This window comes from Apus apus, chromosome 13 (assembly GCF_020740795.1).
Source record: "Apus apus isolate bApuApu2 chromosome 13, bApuApu2.pri.cur, whole genome shotgun sequence".
NCBI lineage: Eukaryota > Metazoa > Chordata > Aves > Apodiformes > Apodidae > Apus > Apus apus.
The window spans coordinates 1399290-1411980 of NC_067294.1; the positions used below are offsets into that span (position 1 = coordinate 1399290).

At 51.2% G+C, this 12691-nt stretch overlaps 1 protein-coding gene across 7 annotated transcripts in view; it reads left to right on the forward strand.

Annotated features, from left to right (window-relative positions):
* Nucleotides 1-12691, forward strand: part of SEPTIN8 (septin 8) — a 40365-nt gene that overhangs the window by 9568 nt on the left and 18106 nt on the right. For 4 of the 7 annotated variants that reach the window (XM_051631171.1, XM_051631172.1, XM_051631174.1 and 1 more), the window contains exons 2-4: nucleotides 5343-5457; nucleotides 9009-9204; nucleotides 9886-10072. In XM_051631171.1, the coding sequence (XP_051487131.1) occupies nucleotides 5343-5457; nucleotides 9009-9204; nucleotides 9886-10072 (498 nt within the window). The other 3 variants (XM_051631176.1, XM_051631173.1, XM_051631177.1) reach the window with 3 other exon arrangements.

Sequence of the window (12691 nt, forward strand, 5' to 3'; positions counted from 1 at the left end):
GCTGGAACCCATCTAATAGTCCTTAGCCCGGGAGTTCATTCAGCAGAAAGAAAGGACTGAGTTTCCCTGTCTTTTCCCCTGTAGCCCTTCACTCTTTTGCCTTGAAAAGCGTCAGCTCTTCAATTTTCTCACTCCTGTTTGGTTGGGCTGGAGAAGTGGGAAAAGGCACCTTACATACAGGAACTGCTGTGCAGTCCCGCAGGGCATGAACTCAGGAATCTTCACTCAAGTCATGGTTTAGCTGCTGGACAGCTGAGCCCTTGGGGTTTTCACTCTTGGTTTCTCCAGGGTGTATTCACAAGTTGCTGTGGCAGGGCCTGGGGTTTACATTACAGCTCCCATTGTGCCACGTTCTTAAAAAAATACAAATATCACCATTAAAAATAAACATTGCTTCCTAAAAATAAACATCACAGCTTAAAAAAAAATATTGCCATTTCAAAATAAATATTGCCATTTAGGTTTGTGGCATTTAGTTACACTTCTGTTTAGTTCTGTGCTTCCACCTGCTTCATTCAGGAAACCAAAACCCAGGGTTGTCTGGAGCAGAAAACAAAGCATCTGTCACCAAAGAGTGTTTCTTGTTGAGATTATTTGAAACATGATACTTCTCTCTCTCTATCTATATATATGTATATATGTATTTTAAAACCACCTGATGTCAGTGTGGGCTTTTCTGTCCAAGTTTCAGTCTGTCCATGCTGCTCCTGGTGTAGAAATGAAGAGCAGAGGGGCAGGAGCAGGGGGAAGGGTGCAGCTGAGGGGCAGCTGCATGTGGAGCTGATCCTGCTGCTGCTGCCGCCCCCTGTGGGATGCACGGGCTGGGATTGAGCCCCTTTTCCTGGCAGAAGTTGCTGAAAAACGTAATGACACAAAGTGAAACTGATGCTGATTTGGAGGTGAGGCATGAAGAGCCTGCAGGGAGAGAAGCTGTGACCAGGCTTTTAGTTTTTTGCAGGCTCGTGGGCGTGCTGGTTGGTGCTGTAGCCTGTGCCTCTTCTCACGGGTTTCTTAATCCCTCTGTCTATGAGGCAGAGCCTAATTAATCCATGAACACCGTGTTGACCCTCGTACAGGGATCTGCATTTGTTCTCTGTGTTTCTCCACCTTGCAATAAAGGACCAAAACCCAGCTTGCCTGCTGGGGATGTTGTTTGTGGCCAGCTGCCTGCAGCCACGTGTGTCCCCAGCCCCAGGCTCCTGCTGCGTGGCCCAGGGGCTGAGGAGCCCGGTAGGGGTTTGAAATGCCACTTTTGGTTCCCTGGGCAGTGCTGGTGTGGCTCAGGCAGGGGCCAGCGGGCTGTCCTGCTGCCCAGGAGCATCCTTGGCCCCAGCAGAGCGTGGCCTGAGGGCTGGTGCTGGCAGCAGGGCTGGAGCACCGTGTTTGGAGGGGGCTTTGCAGTTCTCGTGGCACTCAGCTGAGCGTGGCCATCTGTGCTCCAAGGGCACGGCTGCCTGTCCTCTGCATGCCAGGAGAAGGGGCCTGTGGTGCAGCTGTCACACCAGAGCCAAAGATCAATGTCCCTCCAGGGTGGCTGGTGTTCCCGTGGCCCGTGCCCTCAGATGCCGTTTCTGTGCCCGTTGCCTTGACGGACTCTGCGTCTGTGGAAATGTTTAAAGGACTTTGGATTTGAAATTAAGTAAATTCTGCCCTGACCTTTCGATGAATCCTTTGTTTCCCACAAAATTCTAGATTCAAAATACAAATTAGCCCCTTGTCTCTCTGCTTCAGGACTCAGATGATCTTCAAAGGGCATGTTCAAAGGCTCCAAGTAAAGCCCTGGTCCTGCCCATCACAGGATACCATTAGTGGCCCAGAAGGGGTGTGAGCTGCTTACAGGGGCAGTCTGCACTCGGGGGCATCGCAGACTCCTCATTATCATGTTGCAAAATGACCGTGTGGGCTCCAGGAAAGCTTGACAGTGGTTATGTGCAGCTGCAGGATGGGGTCTTGCCTGGTAAGAAGCAGGAGAGTTATGTCTCCAGGCTGTGAAATGGGGTACCTGCCCCTGGTGGGGGGCTGGGGAGGGAAGGAGTGTTGCAGAGCCCAGGGCAACTGGAAAGGGCAGGGCTGTGTTTCTGCCTGGCTCTGGCTGTGGCTGATCCCATCAGCTCTGCCACAGAACCTGCCTGCTCCTGCCCTGCAGGGCTGGCACCAGATGTGGAAAACATCCTCCTGAAATTCTTGGCTTTTGTTTAAAACAAAACAAAACAAAAACAACAAAAAAAACCCCACGTTGTTGCATTACTGCTGCCCCCATTTATTGCAGCATTTCTATACTGGATTGATTATGCTGAGCTTTGCAAGGCTGCTGCTTCTGCTGGAAATAATTCAGTTCTGAGTGTGACCTTGTTGCCTTTGCTAGCAGGTGAACCATGTCAAGCTGTCCTTGAGCTAGCCTGGGATAGCTGGAGCTGGCCAGAAGGGTTTGGGGTGAGACTCTCAAATCAGTCACAGGTAGATGGAGGAAGAAGTGCTGGTGGTGGGGAGGTTCCTCTCCAGGGCAGCTCAACACATGTGACCAGGAAAGTTGGTTGTATTCAGGAGGTTGTCCAGTTTGTAAGCTCAGTGGATGGGAGGGGGAAAAAATAATTAAAAGGATAAACCTTTTTAAGATTTTCTATATTTTCTTAGTCTCACTGCTTCCCAGCAGTTGTTGCCATTGTTTGTCCTAACACAGCAACAATAGCAAAAGCCTTTGGAGGTTGAGTGGCAGCTGAGCGCCCTGCAAGCACAGCAAATCCTTTTCTGCTTTGCTATCAGCAGCCTCTTGGACTTGAACCAGATTATTATCACTGCTCGCAGAAAGAAAAGGAAACTCTGCATTTCAAGGTCACCAACAAAAATATTTCACTGAAGTTTAGTTGGTTTAGCACCTGTAAGAGAGGATGAGCAGTTTGGAGTAAATGTATTCCTGTCCCATAGCAAACAGCACTGAAATGCCAAAAAAAGAGAGAGAAAAAGGAAGCCCTGTGCAAGTGCATTTGGGTTTCCTCCTGCCGAAGCATGACTGAGTTCTGAAAGCAGCCTTGCCTGGCTGGAGCCTATTTTAAAATGCAGCCTTGCTGAGCTCCAGCCTGTTTTAAAATCCCGAGCAGTGATGCTGCCTGTTGCCTGGAAACCTCCTGCCAGCCTCGGGCATGCTCAGCCTAATCATAGCCATCGGCAGCCTTTATTTATTTCCCTTCCAAAATGTCATCCCAGGCTTCTGGTTTGTGTTTGTTTGCTTGTTTTTGTTTATTCTTTCAAATGAAAAGACACAAAGTGCTGCCATCAAACTCGGTGGCTTTCTGTGGGAAAGGCTTGCTTGGCTGTCACCACCTTGCAGTCCTGGGAAGTGGCATTTTAAGCTCTGCAGGGTGGTGGTTTGGAGGGGCAGGGAGAAGAGGAGAAGTGGGGGCTGAGGGGCTGGGAGCCCGAGGAAGCCCCTTGAGCTCTCAGAGCCTTCCTGTGCCTTGTGAGAGTCTCCTCTTCAAGAAGAAAAATAACCCTGTGCACTCTGAGCCCTTTCCCAGCACATGGTTGCCCGAGTTCCCTTTCCCAGCACTGCTGCACCATTCCATGCTGGATCCATAGCTCGGAGTTGGGCTGCCTGGATCAGCACAGACTCCCTGGGTGCCAGGACTGGTTCTGCAGCTGAGGTCTGGCCCCCCAGAGGTGTCAGCCAGAGCTTTAGCACCTCTGCAGGGACAGATGAATGGAAAAAAGTTTAACTTGGAGGTTTCCTTGTCTTAGGGGACCTTTTAAATTCACCTGAACTCCTGCCCACCTCAAAACCTTAATTGACGCCATCCCTCCCAGAGGAGAGCTTTAAAAGATTGCTGCTTCCTTTAGCTGGGGAGCGGGATCGATGGCAGGATCAGCCACCCTTTGGTTGGGTTTCTGTCTGGGTTGTCCCTTGGGCTACAATCATCTGAAAGCTGGTAAGAAATGCTAGCCAGGAGAGCCTGAAGGTTTGCACGTGAGGGATGGGAGCTGCTTCACCAGTTGTTCTTGTGGCTTAAATGGTTTGTTTTACAAGGCTGAGAATATTTGTTCTACCAGAGGCAGAGCCAAAGGAGCCTGGGACTCGAGGTGCAGTTGAACAAAGGTTTGTGTTTTGTTAGCAGTCTTATTGCAGGCCCTGAGCAATACACAAGGCTTATCAGGTCCTTTATTTTCTTTTCCTCTTGAGTTCATTTGAAGTTTGGCAGCCAGCTTGGGCTTGGGCTCCTCTCAGGGTGGGCTCTTGGCTCGCAGGCGTAGTGCTGGGACAGCAAGTCCTAATTGTCAGGGACAGGCAGAAGAACCAGGGCCTGGCAAAGGGCTTTTTCCATCCTCATCTTTCACTGTGCACTGGTGATGAATTAAAACAGAGTCCTTTACCAAAGGAGCTATGAGGGTGAGTGATTCATGCTCCAAAATCCTGTGTCCTTGCTTCTCTGTGGAAGGGGAAGAGTGTTTGAGAGGCTGCAGGGGTGGATGGTGCTGCAGTCCCAGGCTTGGTTGTGTTGAGGGGTGGCAACATCTGTTGAAATATTTGTGCAAATCCAAACTGTCCTGTTTTTGAATAGTAGAGAAATGACCCTTCTGTCAACTCCCTTCTGGACCTCGCAGCTGACCCGGGCAGCCTTTCTGTGTAACACAGAGCACAGACCTCTTGTCTCCTCGGACATTTATTGTCTCATTTTCTCAGCAAAGCTTCCTACAGGTGATCAGCTTCCAGGGGGAGGGAGGAGACAGAAGGAAGAACGAAGTGCATGTGGGGGAGGCAGGAACAGCGACAGCAGAGAAACAGTGGAAAACTGTGTGGTCACAGATGGTAAAGCAGGAGGGTTCCTCGCCCTGCCTGTGACCAGCAACCCTGGACGCCCGAGCAAGTGGGAACGTGCGATATGGGAAGAGCAAAGGGAAACAAACCAAGTGCTTGGGAGGAAAATGCAGAGTCTGTCAAGCTGAATTCAGTGCTGGAGGGTTTAAGAAAATAAAATAAAAACGACTGAGGAGAGATGACTGCTGAAACACACGGTGGTGGGTTTTCCTTGGCTAATCTCTCCCAGCTGCACGTAGTTGGAGCTCGTGCCAGTGTTTTCTTTTCTTTGCAGCCTGGCAGCTTGGTTCTCCCAGGTCCCCATTAAAATTAGTATTTTCCCCTCTCTTTTCTGTTGGCGGTGGCTGTTGCAGGGTTTGTGCTGTGCCCTGCTGAAACACAAGCTCTCATGGGCAGTGTTGGGGTCTTTGTCAGTGGCTCTGCCCGGGGGGGGGGTGGTACTTTCATGGACTTGGTGGTTCCTCTTGTGTCTCGTGTCTCTGACTTGCCACCTCAGCACAGTTCTGCTCATCTGATTTCTTCTCCCTTGCAGAATGAAGAGAAGAGGAACCTTTCCCTGGGGGGCCATGTGGGCTTCGACAGTCTCCCCGACCAGCTGGTCAGCAAGTCTGTCACCCAAGGCTTCAGCTTCAACATCCTCTGTGTGGGTGAGCACCGCGCTCGGCAGACAGACCTGGGCTGGGCTGGGAGGCTGGGACCAGCATTTCTGGCTGTCCTGCTGCCCCATGGGCCCCAGCAGTAACTTCTAGCAGTTCAGAAATGCCTGGCTCTCCTAAAAAAATGCATAATAATTTCAGTGAACTGGAGCCCTTTGGGATCATTGCCCAAAATTACAGAGAATTTTGGGAAAAGCTTGAAAATATCAACTTTCTGCCTCTGGGTGAGGTGTCGGGGGGAGGAAAGGGCTGTGGGACTGTTTGGCTCTGTGCTGAGCTACTGGTGCAGAAGCTCCGAGTGCCTGAGCCTTGTGGGTTGAACCAGAGGAGCTTCCACCACCATCTCCTCCCCTGCAGTAGCTTTGCAGTCGGAAGGATTAAGGGAAGACTGCGTGTGCCAAGTTAAATATTCCTTTTGCAAAGCGGGGTGGCTGGCACAGGCAGCTTCTCAGGGAATATGGTGTCCAAGTAGGTGCAGGCAGATGCCCCATGGGTTAGCTGAGAGCTGCTGGTGGTAACTCAGGCCTTTCTGAGGGCATGTCTGCACCCCAAAGCCAGGGGTAAGAGGTTTGGAGCTGAGCTGTGCCCGGCTGGTGCTTTCCCAGGGTGAGTCACAGGGTTTGAAGCATGACCATCTCTGTGCTGGGCAAGGCCGAGAGAGTGCTCATGGTTCTATTGATGGTAAAGTGTTTATCTTGTGAGCTGTGAGCAGGCATGAGAGCCTGACTTTAAAATAACTTCCTTATATTCTTGTTTTTTTCACTTTGGTATTGACACGATCTAGCAGGCGATGCTGGCAGTGCTTAGAAACCAGTTCCTGCCGGTGATGAGAAAAGCATTATTGTCGTTTGGCTGCTTGTTGTGTTGTGTATGAGGTCCAGACCAGACCACAAGTGAAGGGGCTGAAATTAGAGTTGAACCTCATAGACTTCTTCCTTAGCAGAAGGGTAATTGCAGCAGAGGGCAATATGCTTTTAATTAATGTTGTTCCTGAGGACATCAGAATGGATACTCCTGCATTCTCGTCTGCCCATATTGTTTGTGATGCAGGGGAAAAAAATGCCACAGTTGTTTTGTTGGTTTTTTTTTCAAAAAAACCCCACAAACCCAACAAACAACCCTGCACCCCTGTTTGCCAGTTCCTGCTCCCAGCTGTGCCTACAACTGAACTGAAGACTGGGCTTGCATCACTGGTGGCTTTTCTATATGACTTTGCTTTCAGGTTAATCTAGAGCACCAGGCTGGTTTTAACTCTTGCACAACTCTTCCCCAGAGCTGGCAGGAGGCAGTGTGTACCTCTGCCCTTGCTGAGCACCACATGGTATTTATGGTTGTGCTTGAAGGAGGAGAAGGCCCCAGCCCCTTAGCAGCAGACATGGCACATCCCTCCAGCAGGAACTTGCTCACCCCATCAGCACATCCACTGAAGGGCTCCTCAGAGGTGGCTGGGTTCAGCCAGGGGCTGCACTCTGTGGAAGGCTGGCTGTGCCCAAGGAGAGCACAATGCCTGGGAAAGGAGCAGGGATTAGAAGGACCTTTCCTTGGATTTTTCCCTCTCCACTCCCTTGGCCAGTAGGGTTGTGTGTGGTGAATAAGGAGTATAGACAGGGCCTCTTGTAGGCCACTCTGGAAAACAGCAGTCTTGTTCAGTCACCAGGAGCAGCAATTCAGAGCCTTTCTGGCTCACAGGCAGCCTGTGAGCCAAATATTCTGGGATGCAGCTTGGTTTGTGATGCATCTCAGGTGTCCTTCAAAGGCTGTTGTAATGGGGGGGGGCTACAGATGGGAAATTTCTAATCTTGCCCCTACTGGTTCTCCAAGGACTCTTCTCTCCCTACTGCCAAGAACTATTCTCTCCCTACCAAGTGTCTCTGCCGTCTCCTCTTGACCCTGTGTTCCTTCCCTCTGCGTGTCTCAGAGGCTCGATTTGGCAGAAGTTTTTTTTAACTACTGGGAAGATGAAGATGGCTCAGAAGTGCCCTGCTGCAGTGCTCCAGCACAGGGCTCTGCTGAGGGCTGTGGTAAAAATGCCCTGTGGAATGTGGCCTCTGAAGACGTGGTCATGCTTTGACCTCTGTGTCACAGATGTTGTGTAGCATTTATAGATACAGATATGTAGTATTGGTTTCACTGTGTTTTCCTCAAAACAATGTTCTTGTCTCCCCTTGGCTGATCTGGCGTGAATTATGGGGCAACAGGGCAGCCTCAAGGGAAGCAGCAATGCTAAAGGAAAGCTGCAGGAATCAAGAGCAGGATGAGATGAAACCAGCTGCATTGCAAACACCCATCACCTGGGCTGGGTTGCCAGTTCTCCCAGTGCAGCTGGAGCTCCTCAGGGCAGAGCAGCACCTCCTGCTCTGCCTGGCAGCTGCTGCCTTGCTGCTGTGGTTTGGGTGCCTGTGGAAGCTCAAGCCTGATGTGATGGGAGAGTTTGTTGCTTATTGTCTCCATTTGGACAAGTTCTGTTTGCTGTGCAGGTTGGCCCTGTCATCTCAAAGCATTGACATGCTGCCTGTGACATGTCTGTGCAGAATGGGACCATCCTGGAGAGTGTGTGTCCCGAGCAGGGTCCTGGCAGCACCGAGCGCCTCAGGCAGAGCTTGTGGTGCTTCCTGAGGGGAGCGGGAGCCACGGGGCCCAGGCTGCCGTAGCTGCTGTGGGGATGGGGGGAAAGGGTCACAGCAGGAGGGGTTTAGTCCTTCCAAAGTTATTAGTGGGACGTGTGGGACTGCAGGGCTGAGGCAGTGGAAGAGGGACAAGCTGCTTCAAGGCTTCCAGGCAGACCAAAGTTCAGCTGTACAGGGAAGTCATGAAACCTCCATCCAGGGTCTTTTCTGCTGTGACAAGGTTTCTCAGTCTGATGGCAAGTTGTCCCAGCAGGTCCAGAGCTGTCTCTGCACTGCAACAGGGCCCCAGGTCCCCTCCTCACAGAGGTCTCCACTCCCAAAAAAGGCAGGTCCCTGGAGATTTCAGTGGCAAGATAAAGCCAAGAGAGAAGGTGGCAGAGCAGCCTGTAAGTCAGGAGTCTCTCAGAAAGAAGAGAGAGGAATCCTGGTTGTGAGCTGTCCCCTCCACAGCACACCAAACACCCCCTGCTCCATGCCATCTGCAGAGTCACCTGGAGCCCTTGCTGGTTTGGGACAGCCACCAACAGACCCAGATACTCCTTGTCAGTAGGAGCAGCTGAGTTTTACTCCTTCCCATCTGAAGACTCTTAAGGACTCTTCTAAAACTTTACTCGCCCCAGCTTCTCTGGTGCAGGATCCCACCCAGGTCAGGGTTCATGGAGGGAAAGGCAGTGTGTTGGACTGGGCTGCATGGTCCTCACTGGGGAGATGAGACCAAAGAGCTCCGTGTTGGCTTTGTGCTAAGCATGGGTGACCTTCAAGAATGCAGTTCCCTTTGTGACAATTGCATGTCTGTCCACAAGCAATTGGCACTAGCCTTTCACAGGATAATTTGGTTCTGCTCTGTAATTACTGTTCTTTGAAGTACCTGTGACAAATCCGTGCTGCAGTGAGCTGGTCATTTCTCCCTCCTAGGTGAGACTGGCATTGGGAAGTCGACACTCATGAACACCCTGTTCAACACCACGTTTGAGACAGAGGAGGCCAGTCACTACGAGAGCGTGGTTCGCTTGCGGCCACGCACCTACGACCTGCAGGAGAGCAACGTCCACCTGAAGCTGACCATCGTGGATGCAGTTGGATTTGGGGATCAGATCAATAAGGATGAAAGGTGCCGTGCTCCCTGCTTGGTGTTCCTGGGCCTGCCTCTGATGCTTGGACCTGAGCTGCCCGCAGCCCTGCTGCGGGGTCACAGGGGAGGTGTTGGTCTTTCTGTCAATGGGGTAGAGCCCTGTGTTGGCTCTGGTGCTGGGGACAAAGTGTAGAGGGAGTTGGGTGAGGAGCCAGAAAGAGATGTCATAGGAGGTCTTTCCAGCAGAGAATGGTGTCATCCAGGAGCATGAGCAGCTAACAGGCTCTCCTCAGTGCAGGGCTGGGAATCATCTGTTCTGGCAGTGATCGGTGTCTCTGGAGCTGTCTCATTTAATTACACAAACATCTTGCTCAAGCCCCAGGTAAAGGCTTTCTGCGACTCCAAGGTCTCTCCTTGGTCATGTTGCATTGCTACAGCCAGATGGCTCAGCCCTGAGATCTGGGCAAAGTTTGATCTCTGAAAGTAGTCATCTTTCCATGCTCCAGTGTCCTCAGACTTCACAGTTGCAGCCTCAGGAGACTCCAGCAACCTTTGGACTATAAGGTCTGTGTGTAAATGCCACGCTTGGCCTGTTGCAAGGTTGAATTGTTTGAGCCTCATAACTACTTTTTAAATAATACCATGGTATGTCTAGGAGAACTCCTTCCAACCATTTAATCTTGAGCTCCAGTATCTGGGTTGCTAATTGTACGGTTTTAGTTACAGGCCCATCGTTGAGTACATTGATACGCAGTTTGAAAACTATTTGCAAGAGGAGCTGAAGATCCGACGGTCGCTCTTCAACTATCACGACACGAGGATCCACGTCTGCCTCTACTTCATCACCCCCACTGGCCACTCGCTCAAGTCCTTGGACCTGGTGACTATGAAGAAGCTGGATAGCAAGGTAAGGGCTTGGAGACCATGGTCCCTCTTTTTGGAAGTTGTGATGCTTCTGTTAACGTTGATTGTCATGTGGGAGGTTTTGTGCCTCCTGGTGAGTGCTGGGCTCCTGCCTGCCTGTCAGCCGAGCTGGTTTTAGGGCTCTGGGAAAACTGTCTGCTAAAAAACTCTGAAACCCAACCTGGTGGGTTGCTGAGGTCCTGTGCTTTTTATTCTCACAATCTCTCTTGAAAAATACCAGGTGAAAAACCTATTTCTAATCTAGCTGTTTGAAGTCTAGAGTGTCCATCACTAAGAATCTTACCCAGATGAGTTCATACTTATCAAGGCCATCAGCTTTGTCTCCATCAGCTGCTCTTTGCAGGCGCACAGGTAGGGATGCGCAGGAGGTCACACTGTCTTCTGAAAATGTAAATATAGTGAGAAGCTCTCAAGGTCATAGGAATCCTAGAACTGGGTTGTGAGAGGGTCTGACTGGGGGTTGCTTCTTTGTGCATGAGCTGCTGCAGCCCCAGGAGGCAGTGGGTTACTGCAGCTGCTGCTGTTGGCATTCCTGCAGCTCTGACACACTTCTGGTTGTTCCAGGGAGCTGCAGGAGGCTTCAAAGGTCACTAGTGACTGCAGCATCTCTTCTTCATGAGACTTTCCTATCTTTCTGAGCAGTGTTGTAGCAGCAGGATAGTTCCTCTCAGGTGGCAGAAGCTGGTCAGACTGGGGAGGGCAGGCAGGACTCTGCAGTAGCTGGGGATCCCCTGGAGGACACGGAGGGGATGGTGTCCTCCCTGGCTGTTGGCCACGTGCAGCTCTATCAGACTTTCCTGTTGGGAAGGGCTCCTCCTGGCAGGGTCCCTGCTGCCTGCCCTGGCCACTCGGGGCTGCTGAGCTGCTTTTCCTTGGCCCTGCTCCAGAGGTGGTGCTGGCTCCCCATGGCACTGGGCTGCTTGTCACTGGGGTGGCAGTTGCAGTGACTTCAGCAGGAATCCAGAAACTTTCCGTTCTGCTCTTGTCTCCTGGCGCGGTGCCGGCATTACGTGGTCCCAGAAATATGTTTGGAGGAAAGTTTTTGCATTATTCCCCTTGGTGCTGGTGGTCTCACAAAGCCTTTCCCTTCCTGTCCTTCTGCATTCCCTACTTTTCACATCTCCCTGTGGCTGCCTTTAATGTGGTCCTTGGGTAGCACCAAAATAAATCCTTTGTGCCTGTGCAGAGATGAGGACTTTTGTGGGCACCCAAGCTTTTTAGATTTCCAAACTTCCCCTTAACTAGTCCTCTCTGAAGGCATTTTACCCCTTTGCTCTCATATCTCTTCTTACCACAGCATGAGAACCTGTTGGATTCCATGGGCTGGTTGCCTCACACAAGGATGCACAAGGAAATGAATAAGCAAGTAGAGACTGTTGATGTTTTCTGACTGCCACGGGTTTGTCTTGCCCTTCTGCATCGGTGTCGTCCCAGGACTCCAGGGGGTTTTCCAGATGTGTGTGTGACAGTGCTGTGCCCCTTCCCAGCACACGTGGACCTTTGTGCCAGCTCTGCAGCCATGTGGGCACACCTGACCCTGGCTTTCCTCTGGGGAAGCTCTGCAGGGCTGGTGGTCCCTGTTCTGCAGTTGGGGAGTGGAGCCCATGGAGGAGAAGGGTGGATCAGAGGTGACACTTCGCTCCGTGATGTGCTGGCCCAGCCTCTGGGAATAGTTTAACAAGGGTTTGTAGGAACCTGGCCCAGTTCCACCTTGGCTTGGTCACACCCGTGGGGTGGCACCAGGTGTTGGGCAGGTGTCTGAACCTGGGTGAGGATTTCAGTGATGAATCTTGCTTTTACTGTGAAGCTTACAAAATCCCTGCTGGGCAGAGCTGTTTGGTGAACAGAATCCTCCATTGTGCTGTAACACAGGATTTGTTTGGCTGAGCTCATGGGCAGCTGTTGTTGAGGGTATTTAGTTACAGCCAGAGCTAAAAGCATCTCCAGAACTGGCTGTGGGTAGATGAGATGTGGCTGCCTGGTTGGGGAGTGGAAAGAAACAGTGTTTGACCTGGAAGGTGTTGGCTTTCCATCGGTTTTAACCTGGGAGCAGGAGGACATAAATAAATAACCTGAAAAAGGTAGACTGAATTGCAGCTGTACTGGGTGAGCAGATGATTTATTGCTTTGCCCCACAGCCCTGCCCTGGAAGTGTTGGCACAGCAGTGGGATGCTGTGGGCATCCCAGGGCTCCCTGCTTCCTAGCCCTGGTGTGGGGGGAAGTGTGGAAAAAAACACTGAGCCACAAAGAGAACTTGAGCTGGGAAAACAAGGTCAGTTATTTTCATGGGCACCCACTGGAGGCCAAGTGGCTGCTATGAATGTCTGCTCCTGAGGACAAAGTTTTGGCTGTTGGGACATGTTAGATGGCAAATCAGGCTCTCCCCTCCTTTGTCTGAATTCTTCTGTTTTACTGCTCAGGGTCTGGCTGCTGTTCAGACAGTTCTGTTGCTGTGTGTTTAAGCAGTGGTGTGCAAGGTTGCACTTGGCTCTTCTGGGCAGAGCAGCACTGGTTAGTGTTGGGCTCATGGTTGGACTTGATCTTGAAGGTCTTTTCCAGTCAAAACTGTGACTCTGTGATTATCTACTAGAGGTTCCTGGG